The sequence below is a fragment of the Myotis nattereri genome (genome assembly GCF_964212035.1).
Source record: "Myotis nattereri genome assembly, chromosome: 11".
In the NCBI taxonomy this organism is placed as follows: Eukaryota; Metazoa; Chordata; class Mammalia; order Chiroptera; family Vespertilionidae; genus Myotis; species Myotis nattereri.
In genome coordinates, this window is record NC_138086.1 from 45,455,791 (window position 1) to 45,478,947 (window position 23,157).

General features: G+C 42.1%; 2 protein-coding genes and 1 pseudogene across 3 annotated transcripts in view; all 3 read right to left on the reverse strand.

Moving 5' to 3' along the window:
• CDK6 (cyclin dependent kinase 6) overlaps window positions 1–20,605 on the reverse strand; it is a 202,566-nt gene extending 181,961 nt beyond the window's left edge. Inside the window, exon 1 of the mRNA XM_081102351.1 lies at window positions 20,300–20,605. Within this exon, the coding sequence (XP_080958477.1) occupies window positions 20,300–20,532 (233 nt within the window). The 5' untranslated portion in view covers window positions 20,533–20,605. The remainder of the gene's footprint in view (window positions 1–20,299) is intronic.
• Window positions 255–1,428, reverse strand: LOC308527473 (muscleblind-like protein 1; annotated as a pseudogene). The gene has a single exon. The product of its transcript is annotated as a muscleblind-like protein 1 (transcript).
• LOC308527502 (large ribosomal subunit protein eL31-like) lies at window positions 14,813–17,289 on the reverse strand. Its single transcript, XM_081102833.1, has one exon. The coding sequence runs from the start codon at window positions 15,387–15,389 to the stop codon at window positions 15,012–15,014; it is 378 nt and encodes a 125-aa protein (XP_080958959.1). The 5' UTR covers window positions 15,390–17,289; the 3' UTR covers window positions 14,813–15,011.
• Window positions 20,606–23,157: the final 2,552 nt, after the last annotated feature.

Consider the following 23,157-nt stretch of genomic DNA (forward strand, 5'->3'; position numbering starts at 1 on the left):
TTCTTTTATAGACAGGTATATCACCTCAGCACAAATATCAATTAAATGTACAAAGTGTACAGGCAACAGTGTGCAGTGGGTTTCCATGTTGTCTTCTCTTCTGGTTAACATGCAATATGTGGATGTCTTGTGGCTGAGGGGGTTTTGTGGGGGCTGCTGGACAGTATATACAATATGGCTAATGACCTCGTCCTTTCCTCTAACCAAGCACACTGTCCTTTCCTCTCTAGTATGATGGTTTAGTGATGAAAATTCTACATCTGGGTAACATACTTGTGGCTCGTCAGATGTTCGGCAGATATTATGGGTATCTGGTTGGCTGTGGCTGTTGCAGCGAAGGGAACACTTGTGGCAGATGTTGTTGCGGACACAGTGGCTGGCGTAGCACCGTGCACCATGGGAACAACACTTGTAGCGGGTGTCATGCACAATATTGAGCCTGGTGGGAGAAATGCTGTATGCTGTTGTAACTGCATGTTGGCTAGAGCCTGTTGGTATTGGAAAATGCCAGTGTTAAAGACTGCGGTGGCACCGTTGGTTTTTTCAAGAACAGGCCTCTTTGGTAATGGGGGAAGTACAGCTTGAGGAATTCCCAGGTCAAAGGTTGCCTTGAGGAGTCCCTTCAGTGATTTAACAGCCGCCTGAGTCATGGCAGCTGCAGTGGCTGCAGCCTGGTTGACCTGGCATTGGGCAGCCTTGATCTTGGCTTGCAGATGTGCGGGAGGATGAATGTATTTGCACTTTTCCCGAGAGCATCTCCCTTTGCTGTAATCCATACACACGGTGACAGTATTGTCATTGGCGTTAAAATCATTGTGCTGTCAGCAGGATAAGCAAACCGACAATCTTTTTCTCTTCGGTTGCAATTGCCACGCTGGTATTCTCCACATACCTCAAGTCTGTCCGCATTAATTTCTGTGCTGCAGCTGCAGGGATAGGGACCCCAGGGTTACCTGTAACCAACATGGGTGCAATCGGCAAGATCTCTGCTGGAATCAGGCTTGGGGAGACAGGTCCCAGGCAGGGATTAAAGGCTGCTGATGCATTGGTGGCTAAGCTGGGTGCAACTGAAAACATTGGCACAGGTTGTAATGGGGCACCAGGCATCATGGCATTGGCTAGTTGCATTTGTTGGGCCAACATGGTCATGTTCTGCTGCTGAATCAAGTTATTGCGCCCATTTATCTCAAACTGTGTTTTTAAGTGTGGGGGTGGGTGCAGATCTTTGCAGTTCTCCCTGGAGCAACGACCTTTCAATGAATCAAAGCAGGCGATTATTACTCGTCCATTTTCAACTTGGCAGCTTTTCGAAGGATGTGCAAATTTACATTCCGTGTCTGGCCTTGAGCAAGTCCCCCTTTGGAACTCTCTACATACTTACAGTGTTAGCCATTTTGTGTCCCGAATCGGTGTGACACTAACAGCCATGTTTAGATTTTACAGGTAAATTTTTCAGTGAAACCAACAAACCCAGGCCCCCCTCAAAAAAACAAAACAAAAACTACTACCAAAAAAAATGCTGAACTGATAAAACTGTAAAATGATGATGAAAATGTCCCCTCCAAAATACATTTCCCCCACTCCCTGCCTTAAAAGTACATGGAAAAATGTGTTGTCAATATCAAGGAAAAGATCTCCCACTAGAAATTCACAGCATGAAACTGTTAATTCAAAGAGGTTTTGGTGTTTGTTTTAGAGAAATCCTAGGATCTTAAGTAGATGAACGTTTAAAAGGAGGGCCTGGAATCAGCCTTGTGCTCTCAGTAACCCCTTCCCAGTGCCAATTTTGAGCCCAAAATGCAAGCATGAAAACATGGCAGACCCCTGGACACCGATTTTCCAAGCTGCTCTCAGCAAAGTTGTCTGAATGGGAATCTCCTCACAGCTGAATTTGCAATGGAGTTTGGTGGTGCAATCGGTATTGATTAGTTTGGCATAGACAGATGCAGCAGTTTAGAGCAAAATCGAGAAAATGATTTTGTTTTGTTTTGTTTTCCTCCTTGATTTCCTGGCAGAAGATATCTTACTTTTTTCAGCAAACTTTTCATTCAAAAACTAAAGCAGCCTAGGGCAATGCCAGATACTTAGAGCTTTTCTCTTGATTCTAAGTAGAAATGGGGGTGTCTGGGCTAGAGGTGGAGGGTGGATGTGCTGTCGTCACAGTCTAGCTGGCAGCAAGCAAGGCAAAAGTAGAGACTGCTCTAGAAGTGGTTCCAAGCAGCAGAGACATCAGGAAAGGCACTTCTTAGTACCAACCGCTCACATGTTTTTTTCACCAGCAGCCCGACTGCCTATCCGAGTGCCCAGGGCAATGTGGGAGTCCAGATTCCGAGAGGCCCACGATGGCAAATTGAACTTGTCAGTGCCCGGTCACGGGAGCATGGTGAGCGCCACAACTCATTCAGCTGCAGTCGAAACCCAGTCTTGATAGTGAGAACATCTCAGGATGAGTCAACCCCTCAGCTGCTGTGTCATTTCCAGTTGAATGGGGCAGAGATACACCATTCTCACTGTGCTTTGTCTGAATTCCCTACCCAGGGAAACCTTGAGCATAAGAATATGCTTGTCTTAAGCCCCTAAATTTTGGAATAATTTACTACACAGCAACATTAACCAAGAACAAGTACTTTAACAGAAAAATGCGATTATTTTAAATTTTTTAAAAATGCAAACAAATCCCTTGGTCCTCTAGTCACTCCTTGTAATATACCTGACAATTGCCTGGGAACACCACATGTTTTCATTCGGTTCCATTCCGTTCCATTCTGTTCTGTTCTATTCCTCCCTTCTTTTTTTTTTTCCTTTTCTTTCTTTCCTTCCTTCTTTATTAATATTGCTCTTTATAACTGGTCATGACTAAGTAATATCAGACTCCTTAGAAGATTACAATCAACCAATCTAAGCAGAGAATGAAGGTGATTGGAATGGTAGCACCAAATAGTAGTATTGGGGCAAGGTTCATGATGGGACTGGCCATGTGGGCCTCATGACTTATAAGGGCAAATGTAGCTGTTTATACAGGGCTTTACACCTTGTGTCAAATTCTTGAGGACAGTTATTTTCCACCGGTGTGCTGCAATAATTTTTTAAACATGCAATACCTGACTATTTAATCAGAGGCATTGACCTCTTTTCCCTTAGGTTGTCAAATAAAAAAAATGACAACAGCCAACACAACAGCTGTCTGTGTGTATGAATCAAAATTATACCTGTTTTGGTTTTTTTTTTTTGGTCAGATCAGCAAAAAATATAATACATTTTTTTGATGTGCCACTGAATTTTAGTAATTGGTTTATGTGTGTCATGATAAAAAAAAAAGGTTGAAAATTGCTGCTTTAGGAAATGTATGTTAGTCAATCTTCCTTATAGAACTTCACCACCCAGAGAATTTGAAACTGTCTTAAAATTTCCACCAAAATATCTAAATCAATTCTGCCACAAATGATATGACCATCTAAAATATCACTTACTATTGTTTGTTTAAAATTATATTCAGAATTTAATGAAACATCAGTGGATGAATTAGCTTAGAAAGGATATACTTAGTGTCCAATCTACTCACTAATCATTAAATTATTAAATAGCTGCTAAATCCAATTTCAGAATCCAATTTACTATCATAGTAGAGGCCTACATAATCTTCTAAAGAGTTTTAAATGCAATAATAGCAAGGAGTGAATAAAAAATAACATTTTTACTGTCAAGAAAATTATTGTAATAGAGTAATCTTTAGTTATAGTTTAACTATTCTCTCACTCAACAGATATTTATTGAACTGTATGTCAGGCACTGTTCTAGATTTTAAGGATAAAGCAGTGAACAAAACAAAAATACCTTCCCTCGTGGAGCTTATGTTCTAATGGGTAGCCTACATGCTATATTAATTTATACCATTACTTCATATTGACATGGTAGGCAAAATGGACAATGTAAAGATGTGCTACTGTAAAGTTCTCAAGAATAAGAAATCAGACAACCTTACCATTTTATTATTATGGAACTAAAAGAATAGCGCTGAGGACTTTCTATCTATGCCAGCATTTTCATCTATATCACCAGTTCTCAGATTTTGAAGTGTAAGAAATTTCAGATATACAGGGTGGGGCAAAAGTAGGTTTCCAGTTGTTCACATGGAAAATAATATATTAATAAATAATAATACAAGAATAAACTGTTTTGTATACTTACAACTGTAAACTACTTTTGCCACCCTCACCCTGTCCATAGCAATTCCAGGTTCTGAAGCCATGTTTCATCTTCACCAAGTTGCATTTCTCACCTCTACCTCAACTTAGCTCATCTTCTGCTACCTTCTTCTCTCCTTTTAATGAGTATATGTGGTCCCTTCATGTCACAAAATACATCTCTAGACCATTCTTTATTTACCTAATGACAGAATTATTTCTTAATTTTATTTCATCAACTAAAGCGGGGAAAAACTAATTTTTCATGAACAAAGATGCTACTCTTGACTAATCTCAAAAGTCCTGTTTCTCTAGGATTAGGAATTGGTACCAGTAGTCAACCATGCTCTTACATAGTTCTCTTTGAGATCAATGCCATCTCTCTAAACAGCCAACTTTTAAGGAGTAAAGAGTAATGTCTCCGAAATAGCGTTTTTTAAAAATATATATTTTTGTTGATTTCAGAGAGGAAGGGAGAGAGAAAGGGAGATAGAAACATCAATGATGAGAGAGAATAATCGATCGGCTGCCTCCCGTAGGCCCCTACCCAGGCAAGTGTCCCTGACCGGAACCGAACCCGGGACCCTTCAGTCCCCAGGCCAATGCTCTATCCACTGAGCCAAAGCAGCCAGGGCACAGCCTTTTATCTCTTTGCAAAAACTAACTGGTTTAGTAGAGAACCCAAATGGTATTACCAATGTCAAGTTCTAGACTAATGATTAATAGTTAGCTAAATAACCACTGATTAAATCTCATGAACTTAAATTTGTAATGACTAGCAGGATATCAAAACTTTTGTGTCTTAATATGTAAAAAGGGTGTTATTTCAAAGAAGGGATTCTTTACCTGTTCTTTAAGAGAATTTCCATATTTTAATACACTTCATTCATGATTAGCTCTGGGAGGCTGTCCTAGCCCAATCTCTAATCAGTCTCTTGGTTTCTCATGGCACAAAAAGAAAACATACCATTTTTACTCAAGGCTATTTAATAACTTCTTTAAGTGATTCTACGGGGTTGGAATGTAGACGACATCATCTAAATCTCCCAACTTACCATTCTGTTTCTTGTATTCCACTAATAAGTTTTAAATGTATTGGTCAGCACCAATAACCTAAAGTATGAAAGTCTGCCCTTGAAATGCAAAGATATTGGTTGTTTATCCTGTTCTGTTGCAGAATAGGTGTTAACTGTTAACCCAACTTTATGCTTTATATCTTCTAAAAAGAAAGCATTTTAGGTAAAGTAAATGTTTCCTACTAACCATTAGGAATATCTAAAAGAAATTATGACATTGCTTAGCAATAAAAAGCAGCAAAGAAAAAAGATGCAGTAGTCCTCCACCCTTATCTATAGGGGATAGATTCCAAGACCCCCAGTGGATGTCTGCAACCATGGATAGTATCGAACCCTATATATACTATATTTTTGTTAAATATTCATCCCTAAAGTTTAACTTACATATTAGGCAGAGCAAGAGATTAACAACAATATTAAACAGAACAATTATTACAATACACTAAATAAAAATTATGTGAATATGGTCTCTCTCTCTCTCTCAAAATATGTTACTGTACTATACTCACCCCCTCTTCCTCTTGTGACGATGTAAGATCATAAAATGCCTACATGAAGAGATGAAGTGAAATGAATGATGTAGCAGCCTCAGTATACAATTTTTTTCCTCTCATTAACTTGAGAACGTTTACTTTTTCACTTAAAGGAAACATTTTATGACTTCTCTTTGGCATATCTGAATTGTCAGCAACACTATTCTTGTGCTTTGGGGCCATTACTAAATAAAATAAGGATGCCCTGAACATAAACACTGCAATACCGTGACAGTCTACCTGATAATCAAGACAGCTCCTAGGTGACTAAAGGTTGGGGAGCACATACAGCGTGGAGACACTGGACAAAGGGATGATTCACATCCCAGGCCGGAGGACGTGAGATTTCATCACGCTACTCAGAACTGCGCAGGATTTAAAAGTTCTGAATTGTTTATTCTTGGAATTTTCCATTCTGTATTTTCAGATGGTGGTTGACCGCTGGTAACTGAAACCACTAAAGACAAAACTGCGGATAAGGGGGGGACTACTGTATCTCACTACATATTAGTGGCCCTGAAAGAAAACTTTTTTCTTTGTGGACAGAAGTTCTTGCTGACTTCAATACAGAGTACATGGAATAAAATTTCAAGTCACGTGGCAGTTATGCCATAAGAAGAGCCTCAGAAAATTAATAAGCAGAAATTCCAATGTGTGGCATAAAAAGGAATAATTCTGTTTGAGATTTTAAAATTTAAAAAAGAGGAGAAAGAACAAGCAAGGAATTCGACTCTCCTTTGAGTTAATCTGAATAGTGAAACACAAAAGAAATCCTCAAGCTCCCACCCATCCTGACAATGTTCTCAGGGGCACTGTGTCCTCAGACCCTCCTACAATAAATCTGTTAATGAATAGCATACAGATTGGGTAAACGGGACACCAACTACCAAGATTAAAGACTGTATTTTACTATTATTAATATAAATCCAATACACATCTTTTCAGAAACACCTAGCTCCATTCATACTTTAACACTGTGTAGGGGAGGAGTACTTCCAATCAGCAATACAGATATCTGTATACATGTCAGTTTCCTCCACAAAATTATAAACTACTTGAGGAGAGGAATACCTGTTGTTAATAATACCTTATATCTGTATAATAGTTGATCTTTATATACATAATTTTATTTGATCACTGCCATGCTCTAAGGTCAAAAGAGTAGTAGTAATCCCTATTATGGAGAAAACCACAGTTAAGAGACATAAAGGAATTTATCTAGATCACTCAGTTAATAGATGGAAGAATGAGGATAGAATCAAAGCATTCTAACTCCTTTACAAACATCCACAAGGAACTTCCACAGCTTCAGCAATGATCAGCTTGTTTCAAATATACCTCATTTTGAAATAAACTCTAGACAAGGGGTCCTCAAACTACAGCCCGCAGGCCACATGCAAATACAAATATTGTATTTGTTCCCGTTTTGTTTTTTCACTTCAAAATCAGATATGTGCAGTGTGCATAGGAATTTGTTCATAGTTTTTTTTTAAACTATAGTCTGGCCCTCCAACGGTCTGAGGGACAGTGAACTGGCCCCCTGTTTAAAAAGTTTGAGGACCCCTGCTCTAGACCTAATACCATTTTTTTGGTAAACATTTCAAGATGTAGGTACTTTCTGTGATCACTGTTAGTTACCTTTAATAAAATATTGAGTATAGCAGATAATCAATAAATACTTATTGCCCTAACCGGTTTGGCTCAGTGGATAGAGCGTCGGCCTGTGGACTCAAGGGTCCCGGGTTCGATTCCGGTCAAGGGCATGTACCTTGGTTGCTGGCACATCCCCAGTGGGGAGTGTGCAGGAGGCAGCTGATCGATGTTTCTCTCTCATCGATGTTTCTAACTTTCTATCCCTCTCCCTTCCTCTCTGTAAAAAAATCAATAAAATATATTTTTTTAAATTAAAAAAATAAAATAAATACTTATTGAATATTATAGAACTTAAATGTGCTTTCAAACATTGTTACTCAATTCTGACCAAAAAATAAATAAATCAATTCTGAATTCCTAGATGGCACATACTCATTCATTCATTCACTCATTCACAAATATTTATTGTGAGCTATAAGATGGAAGCCACCATACTAAGTGCTTGGGGACAAGAAACAAGAAAACTCCCATACAAGCATAAGCTGAAGGAATTCACTACCAAATCAGTATTATAAGATATGTTAAAGGTACTTCTTGAAAAAGAAAGAAGAAAAAAATATAATAAAATCGCAATAATTACATAAAGTAATCAATAATTACTTTAAATGTAAATCAATTAAAGGCTCCAATCAAAAGATCCAGGGTGGCCATATGAATAAGAAAACAAGATCCACATATATGTGTCTACAAGAGACCCACTTCAGGCCGAAAGACACACACAGACTGAAAGTAAAGGGATGGAAAAAGATACTTCATGCAAACGTGGGGAAAAAGCTAGGATAGCAATAGTTATATCAGACAAAATAGACTTTAAAACAAATACTGTAACAAGAGAAAAGGAAGAACCCAGCCATTCCACTTCTGGGTATTTATCGGAAGAAACCCAAAACATTAATTCAAAAAGATGTATGTATCCTCATGTTCATTGCAACATTATTTACAATGGCCAAGACATGGCAGCAACCTAAGTGTCCATCAATAGATGAATGGATAAAGAAGTGGTATATATGTACAAAGGAATATGCCTCAGCCATAAAAAAGGATGAAATCTTGCCATCTGCAACAACATCAACGGACCTAGAGGGCATTAAGCTAAGAAAAGTGTCAGACAGAGAAAGACAAATACCACATGATTTCACTTATGTGTGGAATCTAAAAAACAAAATAAACAAAACAAAAATCATAAACACAAAGAACATTGTAATGGTTGCCAGACAAGAGGGAAATGGAGATTGGCTTTCGGGGAGGGGGGTGTGACAAAAAGGAAGGGATTAAGATGTGCAAATTGCCAGTTATGAAAACAGTCGGGGAGATGTAAAGTATAGCATAGGGAATATAGTCAATAATATTATAATTACTACATATGGTGTCAGATGGGTTGTAATAACTATGTATGGTGTCAGATGGGTACTAGACTTATCAGAGTGATCATTCGTAAGCTATATAAATGTCTAATCACCATGTTGTACACCTGAAACTACTATAATATTGTATGTCAACTATAATCAAAAAATTTAAAAAAATTTTAAACATAAGGAAACAGTCCTTTCTTTTAGGGACCCTGCATTCAACTGTTCTAAGTGCGCACTGCGTGCACATACATACATGTACACACACACACACCTACCACATATGTGTTGAGACTAGAATTAGTTCAGGCTGGAAGAATACTTCTGAACTAAACCTACCAGTTTGTCAAGATGGAATTCAAATTCTCCATACACAAATTATGAAAAGACGTAGAAGACAAAGTTTAATGGGATTTAGTATCTTGACATTCTTTTAGAAATTATTAGGAAAGTTTTACTTAATTCTGCTCCTCCTAAGAGTTTTTCCAGTATAGAAAGCCAATGATACTAAAATTAGTGGGGAAAAATAAAAGTAAAAGAATTCAAGCAATTGATTAAAATGTATTCCTTACATTCTTACATTTAAAAATATTCAAATCATTTTCAACTTTTACTAAATGTGTGCATGTTTCCTAATGTTAATGTTGTCTTTACAGTATATGGAATTAAGTGCAAGACTGTACAGTTCATTAACTATGGGAATGACTTAAATTTAAAACTTTCTTTAATATAAACTATATTGGAGTAAAACAAAATGAAATGTTCTCTGTTCAGTACTCTTTATTCTTCCCAGGAACCAAGTAAGTGTAATCCAATATACAGATCCATTTCCCCCCCTTTATCTGACACTTCTTAGTATTAACATTCAAGTGATGGAAACACTCCATATAGTTCCCACCTTAATAACTGGACCTCCTTCCATTATTCATGCATTCTTATTTTCATTTTATTTCCAATGGATGCAGAATGTAAACAGCCATGACCACAAGATACATCCTGTCTCAAGGGCTTACAATTGGGGTATGGAAGGGTAGAGGATCAGAAGAGGGTGGCTAGAAGGAAGATTAACATTTTATCTTTTATAATAGACATAATATATGGGGGCAGAGATATACTCAGTGTCATAAAGCAGAAGTTTTATCAAAAGGAGGTATTAAGGAATATACCACCAAAGGAAAATGAAAGTGGCATCAGAGCTTGGCCATGAAGGATGGGTAGCATTTCAACAGGTGGAAACAGTGGTACAGGGAGGGGCACTGCTGGAGATTACGCCCAATTAAAGTCACAGAGGTGTATTTGAAGATGGCGGTGCAGGTACTCACCACCTCCCACAATCACATCAAAATTACAAGTAAAATACAGAACAACCATTATCCAGAACTGCTGGAAAGCTGGCTGAATGGAAATCCTACAACCAGGGAAGTAAAGAAGAAAACACACTGAGACTGGTAGGAGGTGTGGAGGCACTGATCGAGCTGGTCTGGCACCCACATGTGCAGCTTTTTTAACTGGGAGGGAGATCTCTGCGGAGTCTTCCCGGAGGAGCCAGCCCCACACCAGCCCCCTAGCCCAGGGTCCCAGAGCTAGGAAAAGAAGTCCCTACTGTCAGTAAGAACTATGGGCTATAAAAACCAGTGTGGATTGGGGCTCAGTGACACAGAGGCTGCTGGAGACCCAGCTGTTCCTCTTAAAAGGCCAGCACCACAAACTGAACTTACAAGGTCCTGCTTCCTCTGAGATCCACCACCAGAGCGAGGTTCAGACACATACGAGGAGGAACTGGATTGTCTGGCATCAGAGCAGGAACTTGGGGACAGCTTTCTCCAGATGGAGGTGCTTGCAGGGATCATTGTTCCTAAACTGGGACCTCCCTGGTCACAGGGCTGACTGGCAGCCATCTCTATTTGCTCCACCCTTGTGATTCCCTAAGATCCTGCCTCATCCAATTTACAACCCCACCCACGCTGTGAGCAGCAGCTTTTGCATATGAATGGCCTCTCCTTGCTTAGGCTAAAATCTCTCCAACAAGCGGCAGCTGGGTTAGGGAGTTCCAAACCTATCAATAAAAGGCCCGAGACCTGGCACCAGCAGCAGCCTGCCTTGCTTGACAGCTGGGCCTCATCTAGGCACTTCCAAACCCGATACAAAGAGGAGGAATCTGCAGATCTCTCTGTAGCTCCTGCTGAGTGGCTCCAAGCAGTGGCTGACTTTGCATCTCCCTGGAGACCCAAGAGCCAATGTACCCAGTGGTAAGTGTCAGACAATACCAAATTACAACTCTACACATCTATAAGCAACACACTCAAGGGGCAGACTCAATGAACACCAAAGTCCCACTGAAGCAAGTCCTGCTCCATAGGGGTATCTCCTGCACAGCAGCTTTCCCACTGTAGTTGCAGCTGGTCCTCACAGCCAATTGGCCTGGAGGTCAATTGCTCCCAGTAACACCGACAGCAATCAAGTCTCAACTACAACAAGGCTGTGCTCACAACTCACAAAGGGGTGCACCTAGAGCTCCCAGCTCAGGTGACTGAGGAGGCTGAGCCACTGGGTCCTGTAGGACACCTACTATACAAGGCCACTCTACCAACTCAAGGAGACATAGCAGCTCTACCCAATACATAGAAATAAACACAGGGAAGCAGCCAAAATGCGGAGACAAAGAAACATGTCACAAATGAAAGATATGGAAAAAAGCAAAATACTGGATACAGAGTTCAAAACCACGGTTATAAGGTTACTCAAGAATCTTCTAGAAACCTCTCCAAAAAATGGAAAAGGACCAGTCAGAAATTAAGCATACACTGACTGAAATAAAGAATAATATACAGGGATTCAACAGTAAAGGATTCTGAGAATCAAATCAATGATTTGAAATGTGAGGAAGCAAAAACACTCAAACAGAAGAGCAAAAAGAAAAAAAGAATCCAAAAATATGACGTTTGTGTAAGGAGCCCAACATATTTGCCAATGTTATATCTGAAAAGGGTTTAATCTCCAAAATTTATAGGGAACTCATACAACGTAACGAAAGGAAGATAAACAATCCAATCAAAAAATGGGCAAAGGACCTAAATAGACACTTTTCAAAAGTGGACATGCAGAAGGGCCAGAGACATATGAAAACATGCTCAAAGTCACTAATCATCCAAGAGATGCAAATCAAAACAACAATGAGGTACCATCTCACACCTGACAGAATGCCTATCATCAACAAATCAACAAACTACAAGTGCTGGCAAGGATGTGGAGAAAAAGGAACCCTCCTGCACTGCTGGTGGGAATGCAGACTGATGCAGCCGCTATGGAGTTTTCTCAAAAAATTAAAAATGGAACTTCCATTTGACCCGATCATCCCATTTCTAGGAATATATCCCAAGAAATCAGAAACACCAAGCACAAAGGATATATATACCCTATGTTCATAGCAGCACAATTTACAAAGCTAAAATTTGGAAACAGCCTAAGTGCCCATCAGGAGATGAGTAGATTAAAAAGCTGTGGTACATCTACACAATGGAATACTACGCTGCTATAAAAAAAGAAGGAATTCTTACCATTCAAAACAGCATGGATGGACCTGGAGAGCATTATGCTAAGTGAAATAAGCCAGTCAGAGAAAATAAATATCACTTGATCTCATTCATTCTTGGAATATAATGAACAACATAAACTGATGCACAAAAATAAATCCAGAGACATAGAAGCATCGAACAGACCATCAAACTTCAGAGGGAAGGTAGGGGAAAAAGGGGGTGGGGTGGGAATAAGAGATCAAAAAGGACTTGTATGCATACATATAAGCATAACCAATGGACACAGACAGTGAGGGCATGTGCTGGGGGATGGGAGTGGCTGGGGAGAGGTCAATGGGGGAAAAAGGAGACATATGTAATACTTTAAACAATAAAGCATTTTTAAAAAGTCAGAGAGAAAAAAAATAAGTCACAGAGGTGGATGGCAAGGAGCACATTTAGGGGAAATAGAGTAAACTGCCTGTAAGATACATGTAGCAAACCACACAATGAAAACAAGAAAATCCTATTATAGCAGAAGCCAGTATTAAAGACAAAAAATGGAGTCACAGGAAAAGTTTAAACATCAATTAGTATTTGAAGGCTCTTTCTAAATAGTCTTGGTGTGCAGATGCATTACAGTTAATACCCACTGATCTCCCTCCTTCTCAGTGTTTAGCCTGAGATACTTGCTAATGCTGTAGGCAACTCCAGAAAGATGAAAAGTTCTCACTGGAAGGGTCTATAATTTAACTTAGTTTACTTCGTTCATTCAGGAAACATATACTGGGCAGCTAAGAGTTATGAGCACTGTATTATTCATGAATATAAAAGATCCAGTCCTTGTCCTTACATCAGGGGAAACATAAAATCATTAAACTGAAAATACTTTTACATCCCAAAGGAGTTTTTTCAGATATGTAATGAACATTAATCATCCTGTCCTGTTGACATTGGATATAAACCTGTATTTGAACTTTAGCTCTCCTCAGTTTGTAGCTACGATGTATATAAATGTGGAATAAAACAGCTGACTAAAAATAAGACAATTCTTTTATGCATTTACAAAACAATTCCCACACAGACCAAAGGGGATTGGACTAAGTTAAATCTAAAACCCCTTCCAATTCCAAAATTCTTATACTTTGATTCTAATTCTATTGAACTAAAATCCTTTAGGAAGGCCAGGTAATAAGAATCAATAATTAAAATGGCTACATAAATGACAAAGCCAGCAGTTGCCCAAATTTAGGTAAACTTCTAAATGTTTAGTAATTATCCTATCCCAAATGGACTTCCAGTTACTCCTGTACACTCACACAGATTCCTGTCACTTGCCTTAAGGTGACTTTACTTCACCTCTCAGTGGAGAGCAGCTATGTGCGCAGCTGGTAAAACAAAATCAACTATGACAGCAACTGGTGATATTCAAAACAACTGCCCGGGGAGTCTTATAAAACACCTCCCTCTGACTGCTGACCTGCCTGCCCCAGCAGACTTACCATCTATAGATCATTACTCAAATGGTGACCTTTATATAGGCATGCCTCTTACCAACCACCAGTGCCCATGTTCAGTGCTGCCTCCTGGCCCTTCAACAAAGCCCAACACTACACACACTACCTGCTCCTATCACCAAGCCTCCTGCACCCAGATTTCATCTCCGCTATGATTGATCACTCCAGAAAGCTCTTAGCTTCCTTCCTAAAACGACAGAAACGCTAATCTGAATGTCATGAGAACAGCAATAATGGTGCAATTACTTCCAGACGCATGGGTAACATATTTGTTTACATGTCTGGAGGTTGCTTTGCTTCTTAATTTTTAAGTATTATGGTGTTTATTTCATTAAATGACTAGTAGATGCCAGAGTGACATTATGGCATCTTAGTTCACTCGTCAGACAAATACCAAGCACTTAGATTCTTCCTATTGTTCTTTGTCTAAAATGAACTCAATATTATTACTTAATTATTTAACTACATTATTTACTTATATTAATATTTAACTATAGCTATTTAAAGTATCAGTTATTACCAAATTCTTTTAAAAAAATATTTATTGATTTGAGAGAAACATTGATTTGTTGTTCCACTTATTTATGCATTCATTGATTGATTCTCCTCTGTGCTTAGACCAGGTATCAAACCTGCAACCTTGGCATATTGGGATGACACTCTAACCAATGAGTTACCTGGCCAGGGCTTACCCAACTTCTTTAAAAGCAGAATATAATGGATAATCATCATACTTTTTCCAGATCTACTTCAATAGGGCATACTGCAGAATTCAGGAATTTCCTGAATTGGTATGTCATTTATTCCTGGCAAACCATCACCTTTGTCTTTATACAGTTCATTTTTTCCAAACTAGAAATGTACTCATTTAACTTCGTCCATCACACACAATTAAAAAGAATTTTTTTTAAGTGCTATTCAGCTTTTAATACGAGTCAACTACTTCATCATGGCATGATAGATAAGTTGCTTGACCTCTGGGCTTTAGTTTCTTCATGACAGAAAAGGGCTGAAAGACTTCCAGAATGTCTTCCAACCTTAATATCCTTGCGTTTACAATGACACAGTACAAGTACTGAATGTCTCATTCTTAAGAAAACATTCCTAGGGAATCATTAACAGCGGGGCATATTGTTTTTTCGTTTTGTTTTTGCAGTTTTATAACTTTATTTGGCAATCAGTGATTAGTTCTGATGCACATTAACTGTTTGTAGATTTTTGAAAGTGGGGACAGGTACAAAGGTGACCAACCTATAGAGCTTGGTTGGCGACTCTTCATCCTCATGATGTTTTCTGGACAACCATACGCAGATATGGTATCGGACATTCCTTATTCCTTTGGCCCAGACAGCTTTGTTCAGCCTGGTGTCAATGCCTACATCTGGAGTTCCCATCTCCTTCAGGGCAAATTTCTGGATCTCCTTGAGTGCCTGAGGGGCACGCTTCTTGAAACCCACTCCATGGATGCGTTTGTGAATGTTGATTGTGTATTCTCTGGTCACTACCTCATTGATGGCAGAATGGTCCTCCTTCTTCTCACCACCCTTCTTTGCAGGAGCCATTATGCCTGGCCCAAGTTGGGAAAAAAAGAGCGCGAGGTATTGTGGGAGAGGGAAGGTAGGTTTGCAAGTATAACTTCCAGGTCACCTGGACGAGGCATATTGTTTTTTAAAGATAACTTACTTTTAACAAGGAGTCTGTTTTCAATAGATATTCACTTACCATGTCTTAAAAATAGGAAAATACACCGCTAGACATTCAAGTTTATACAAGTTTCCATCTTGTATACCATTTTCTTCTTGACAGAAAAATTCTAATAATGCCATGGTGATAATAGTTACGTAAAATAATACAAGTGCAATGTCAACAATTCAGCATTACCAAGTTTTTCTGCAGGAACAAGGAATGGGCAGAATATCATTGTGAAAATGTTTATTTACTAAATAACCTTGATAAATTGGTTACTTTTCAAGGAACTCCTAGAGAATGAGAGACCAAACATACTTTTAACATGCTGAAACTTAAAAAGAGACAAACGCCTGCTTTTCCTTTCACTGAAACAAGTTCTAATAAATGTACTATTCACCCACAAAATAACACTTTTATTTGGAATTCCCAGATGACTTAGCTTTATGCTGCATCAAATAATATTTCTTCGACCCTGTTAATGATTAGGTTTTCCTTGAGAATATCACATTTTTGATTCTTTTTTTTATGATATATATTATTGAGATCTTTAAAAAGAGAAAGTATGAACTGCTGTAAAAAAAGGAAGGAATTCTTACCATTTGCAACAGCATGGATGAGACTAGAGAGCATTATGCTAAGCGAAATAAGCCAGTTAGAGAAAGATAAATATCACATGATCTCACTCATTTGTGGAATATAATGAACAACATAAACTGATGAACAAAAATAGAACCAGAGACATAGAAACATAGAACAGACTGTACAACCTTTGAGGGAAGGTGGGGGGAGGGGGTAAGAGATCAACCAAAGGACTTGTATGCATGCATATGAGCATAACCAATGGACACAGACAGTAGGAGGGATGAGGGCTTGTGCTTGAGGGAGTGGGTGTCAGGAGAGAGGTCAATGGGGGGGAAAAGGAGACTCATGTAATACTTCAAACAATAAAGAATTAAAAAAAAAGTTAGAAAACTCTTCTTGAATAATAATTACTGAGCTGCATGGATTTTTCTGTTGGCTTTATTACTTATTTATTTTTTTTTAACAAGAGAAAATGATCAAATTTAATACATACATAATGTATGGGAACACCAGATACATGAGAGAGTCAGAGACCCACATGCAAGAGAAGTTCCTCTGTTGGCTTTTTATTTAAGCACTGATTAAATATGCTGACAAAAATAATTGAACATATTTAGATGCCACAAGTTTATTCACTGAAATGCCATGAGTTTTAGTTTCTGGAACCAGTACTTCAATTTGAATTACTTTCACTGCTATACTAACAACTTTGATCCCTAAGGACAACACTGGTAGCACTTACCGGTCTCTGTACTGACACAATACTATCATGTATCAGGGTTATGGTGATCATCTTATTCCTTCAACCATGGGGAATTACTGGAGGAGAGGAGCAGCTGTGACTTACTCAAGTATATTTCCCAGCACTGAGCCCATGGTGTTTAAACAGTAGGTTCTTCCTAAATCCTCATTGAATAAATAGAGCTCAAATGTTCATTATATATATTGTTTATATGTCATTGTCTTCTTATATAGATCTATTTGTATGTCTCTAAGATGAAATTTAATTTTCAAAAAGCATTTGATTCTGATTAGTGTTTTGGTTATCTTACCTATTCAATCAGCAAACTCCTGGTAACCAAATTATCACAAAAAAATTAGTTGCTCTATAAAATTGGTTAGGATAAATATAGTAAAGCAAGCCAATGGAAATAAAGATAAGTGGATTTTTAAAAAGAAAAAGAACTTCTCATCCCATTACAAGGTAAGTTCTAGAAGTGTAGACTTGGCCTGACTTGTTTGCTGCTGTATCCCCAGCTTCTAGCAGTGTCTGGCGCATAGTAGGCCCTCAATAAATATTTGGTGAATGAATAGACTGCTGATAAACCATATTATCCTACCTGCTTGTATATATTTAGTTCAGAATGTCAACAGAATTCATTTGTAGAGTGCAACGCTCCAATATAGGTTTATACTGAAGTCTGATTGTGGCAAAGGCTCTAGGGATTTGGGATTACCAACCGTAAAGTAAGAGTAACTTTACATCCCAGATTGATCAAGCCTTGGCTACATCACATGCAGGTAAGCAAGAATTTCAAGTCATTATCCCCACACATCTAGACAGTGCCAGTGCCAACAACAAGTCAGCTTTTCTGGCAAATCCATCAAAATTAAACCTTAAACTTTTGGAAAAAAAGCTAATATGTTTATTATGCTCCTTCAAGCTTAGAGGCTTAACTATCTGTGGGAAGGGCCTATAATTATGGTAAATTACTTATGACTGGAAGGCAACTTATAAAGGCATCTGCCCTTTTAAGAAACCTTTAAAGAACCAGCAACAATCCTGTGGGGCAACAATAAATCACTGGTTTGGGAGCTCAACTTTGACAACTCTACCTGGGAAGGAAAAGAATTATTGTCCTGTCCTCGATTTCCTGACCCTGCAAATATCAGCAACCTCTGAAGTCCAGAATCCTAGTCTAGCCACACAAGTCATGGGGGCCAATGATTGCCCCAAGGCAGAGGCGGAAGAGAAGAACTGAAATGGAGATTTGCAGCTTGTGAGGATGACATCATCAATAATTTCCTCAAGTGTCACTGACCCTCATGGCATATGACTGATGGGCGTTTCTGACAAACTACAGGCTCATTATATTCAAGTAGCTTCTTGGTTTCAGAGCTGATAATGTCTGGGCTTAAGTATGATTTGTCCTATCATACAAGTCAGGCGAACTGATGCCTTCCTTACTGGGAACTGGCTCTGAGGCAAGGGGCCCACGAATCTGCCTGAACACAAATAATACTTGGACATCTGAAACACTTTTAAATGGACAAAGTGCTCTCACAGACACTATCTCAGTTTCTCCTTATGACTTGTACGAAGAAACTTAACATATAAAGATAATTTTAGAAAACGACCCCTTGTCTTCAATTCATAAGTATAGCTTTCAAGAATAGCCTGTGCTTTGTAAAATGCAGTGTTGCACAGGGGTGCCTCCATAACACCTCTACGTCAGGACAGCATCTTGTTTACACACATGAAGATCATCCTTGATTGGACACTCTCCAGAGGTAACAAACAAAATAAAACACAGATTTTAGTCCTAAAATTCTAGTGGTGGAATTCATCCTTTGGGAAACACCTAGGTGATTCTTCTAGGAAGATAACTAAGTTACATGGGACAAAATGTACCCTCGTTTTTCCCTTCATTATCGCAAAGACTCCCCAAAAGCGTTTTTGTAGTTTTTCAAGGAAGAAAACACACACACAAAAGGTTAACGTATTGCTTTTATATGTGATCCCATCTTCCTAAAACACAATTCTCCCAATCTCATTATCTTCTGTCCCTCTCGGGCTTTACTGGTTAAGTGGAAGTATAATGGGGTCCTTATCTTTATAGCCATTTATTGCCTTATTTATGTATTTATGATTCTTTGCTGCCTTCTAGCCTGAGTCTCCCTGTGTCAGGAACAAAGTGCCACACAAATCACCAGCCTGGAATAAGAGGAGACAAGTTAAAACCTCCCAGGATGATTCTGTAGACACTTGGACTCCCTGAGTCTGTAAAGAGCTTGGTATTTCAAAGGTCAGTCTTGGGTCTCTCCACTTTGATGACTAATGTTAAATTGTTTGACTTGTTACAAAAATATTTAGCTGTCCTTATTTACATATTTTCATCCACAGTGCACACAGTAGGCACATATTTGTTGAACAGGATCCCTAGATGGATAAGAAGTCAGGAAGAACAACCCAAGGCCCTTTTCCAACACATTATCTCTGGAGAGTTGAAGAAAGGTAAAAGCACACCCTAATTTGTAGATGTTTCTGTGCATTCCTTTCTGACTTGAAACTATTCATCTGTTTAGAAAATAAAGAGAGAACACACCACACAGTGTCAACCACACAATGGGGAAATTCCAGGATCACCAAGAAAACACCATTATCCTAAGGCACACACACACACTTTACTACTGGTTTCCACACAGGAGACTTCAAGAACTTTTGTCTCCCCACCCACTGCATAACCCTCCAGAAAAGGCAAAGGCAGAATTTAGAATTTAGAATCTAAGGTTCCGTATCTTGGACTCATATCTACCCTGTTGGAGAAGTAGTCCAAAGACTATGTTGGCCCAGAGACATAAAATAATAGACAGGCAATATTTTTAGAATATTTAAAAGAACACTGTTGGAAAATGGGCATCAGCACTTTAGTCCTTAGACCATCAAGACTACTATTTATCATTATCTCTTTAATAAAGAGAAACCCTGGGTGTGATTGGCAAAAACATTGTTCTGCATTTTTTAACCTTACTTATACCAGTAAAGTTCTCTTCCTTCAAATTATCACTGCGTCCTGCTGCCTCTCACTTATACTCAGTCTCTCAAAAATTCCCCAATGGCCAGGGAACTATGGGAGGCGGGGGGGGGGGGGGGGGGGGGTGTAGGGGGGAGGGCTAGCAGGGCGTGTCTCAGGTCGGCTTGTTCTGTGCCTAAAGGGCACCCAACTTCCCAGACCCCTTTCAGGGCCGGCAGGGAGGGAAGTCTGCGTAGGTCACATTTTCTGATTTGTCTTTCTGCTCGCTGTCTGGCAAGGTCACCGGCTCTGGCTCGTGGCTCTGTCAACAAAACTTATTCTCTCCGTAAGGTCAACGGGTCGCACCGTGCCCCAGCCCCCTCCTCCCTGGCACTTTTGGATCCTCCTGGCCCAGCACTTTCCGGGCGCTCGGCCCCCGACGGCGCGGGCACCGTTCCCCGGCTCACCTGACCACGTTGGGGTGCTCGAAGGTCTCCAGGTGCCTCAGCACCGCCACCTCGCGGATGGTGGAGAGCGGCATGCCCTCTTCGCCGGTCTGCACCCGCACGCGCTTCAGCGCCACGAAACGGCCTCCGTTCTTCAGGTCCCGGGCCTTGAACACCTTCCCATAGGCGCCCTCCCCGATCTCCGCCACGCACTCGTACTGCTGGTCCGCGCGGCTCAGCCCGTCCTTCTCCATGCCTCCTGGACGCCGCACCGCTGGAGCGAGCTGGGGGCGCGCTCCGCTGGTTTGCGACCGCCGCTCGCCTTCCTCGGGACTCCCGGCCCGCTCCCTGGCGCCCCGGAGCTGGGTCTGGCTCTCCCTCACCCCAGCCGACTACCGCGCTCCGGCGCTCGGGCTCTCGCGGCCGGCGGGGCTGGATGGAGCGACCTCCCCGCGGGCGGGCGGGCGCGACACTGGTGCCGCTGCGAAACTCCGCCTGCCGAGTCGCAAAGAAGCGAACCGATCCCTCCTCTTCCCTCCCCGAAGCGCAGTCCGCTGTACAGTCACCGAGCCGATTACATAGTCTCTGCCGGAGCGCGTCTCAGCCCACAATTATTCCACCTAAAAGGAGAGATGGAAGGACAAGAAGAAAGTGCAATCAGACATCCCAAGCGCCTTCCTCCGGGTTCCTGCAGACTCCCCTCCTCCTCCTTCACGAAGCCCCCGTCGCTACCCTCCGCGCGCTCCTGCCTTCTCCCTGGCCGATTAATCTTCCTGGTTCTTCCGAGAAAAGCGAAGTTACTTTTCCGTCCCCGTAGGGCTGGAACCGTCTTCGCGCGGAGAGGTTGCAGGGGCCCCTCGGGGATGAGCGCGCGGCGCAGTGCCGCGCGGGACGCAGTGGAACGGGAGGGGGCGTGCCGAGCAGCCCAGAGTGTGCCGGGAGCGCGGGGGAGGGGAGGCGCCGGGCACGTCAATGTCACGGCTTAATATTTATTCCTCTATCATTGTGTTGTGTTGCTCCCCTCCCTCCCTCCCTTCCCCGGCCTGGACGCGCAGGGAGAGGGGCTCCGGGGTGCCGTGGGACGGTCAGGGGTCGCGCGCAAGCTGCTGTGGAGGGACTGAGTCCACCCGTGTGGGGCCGTAGAGTGTGGGTGGGGGCCCCCAGGACCCTGTAACTCGATGCTTGGGAGTGTGCGAGAAGGGGTGGTCAGACATCTGCTCGAAAATTGCTTCCTTTCTTTCTACTTTCAGTTTTTCTACCAGGAAACATTTAAAAACGACTTGCATCACAAATGGTCTTTTGGGGGGTAAAGGAGTCTGGGTTGGAAATGGCACTCTTCCTTCGCCAACGCGTAGGACCTCCCTGGTGGAAACCCATCAGGCCGGGAGAGGTGGGGTTCCCGCTATTCGGGGGGTGGGTGGGTGGGCGGTGGAGTCCTGGATTGAGGGAGTCGCCCACGGGACTCCAAATGTGGGAGAAAGGGTGCTCGCCACATTTTAGCTCGTCTCTTTAAAGAATAACTTAAGGAGAAAGGTAACCACTGTAACCCGCCCTGAAATTTCTAACCGATTCCAACCCAAGTAAAACTCAATTTCCCCAGGAAAAAGGGTGGCGGTGACGTGGGGTGGGGTGAGGGGAGAAAATGCTAAGCCTCCGGGGGTGAGAGAAGAGGCTCCACTCCCGCGGCGGGGGCTCTTCCCCGACTCCCAGGATCATCTCCGATGTACGTAGCAGACAGAGGTTTCCATTCCCCTTTCGGCTTCAGGCCTGATGCCTTCGGCAGCCAGTCGCCCCCCCTCCCCCAGCCCTCCGCAACAAAGTGTAGGGTGTTGTGTGTGTTGGCGTGGGGGGGGGGGGAAGATCACCTCCCCTCCCCATTCATTTTGCAATCCAGTTCCCAGGAAACCTCCAACCCGCGGCTACCGCAGCCCCGGCAGGATGTTCGCTACGCCGGCCGCGTGTCCGGAATTCCCGGGCCACCTAGGAATTACCTGCCCCGCACAGCTGGCCAGCTCGCCTTCTTCCAGGAATTAAAGAAACAAATGGCGCGACCCCCACTGCGTTCGGGCAGAGGAGACCTCAGCGAGGATGGAGCCTCTCACACGGACTCCACTCAAACTCTTCTTAAAGCGGGTAGGCGAGTCCTGGGGGAGCCGAGGAACGAGCCCCCGCCGTCTGCCCGAGGACCTGAGCCAGGCCGAGGGCCACACAGGTAGCGGAGGAGCCGCCGCCGGCTGCGCCGCCCGCCCTCCCGTGTCCCCACCCCCCCATTCCATCCCCGCCCCTCCAGCCCCAGGCTTTGCAGCGAAGGAAGCGTCGCGGACGTCCCACCCCCGCAGGGAACTGCGCCCACTGCGCCTGCTGCCCCCGCCCGGCCCCGCACCACCCGCCCTAGCGGCCCCTCCTCGCTCCCCAGACCACGGGCTCCGGCGGAGAGAAACGGGAGCGACAGTGCCTTTACCCCCCCACCCCCCCTCCACTTTTTTTTTGTTGTTGTTGTTGCTTTCCCACGCTGGCTGAATGTGACTTGACCCCATTTCAAAAAGTTTGACATAGTGCTTCAACATTTCCGCATTCCTCCGCGACTACAAAGGCTGCAGCCGCCTCCTTCTGCTTTCTGTCTCTGCTCTCTGTCTTCACACTCAATGAAATCCTTCATGTGCCTCTCTCGAAGCCTGCCAAGCACCGCAAGGGTCGCCACCAGCGCCGCGACCAGAGGCCGCACCGGGGACCACGGCTCCCGCGTGCGCGCACACACGGATGCGCCCACGTGCACACCGACCGGCGGGCTGCGGGGCCGAAGCTGCTCCCTGCGGGGTGTGCGTTACAACTCCGATATTGGAAATTCGAAAAGTAAACTGCGAAGCTAAGGCGAACCT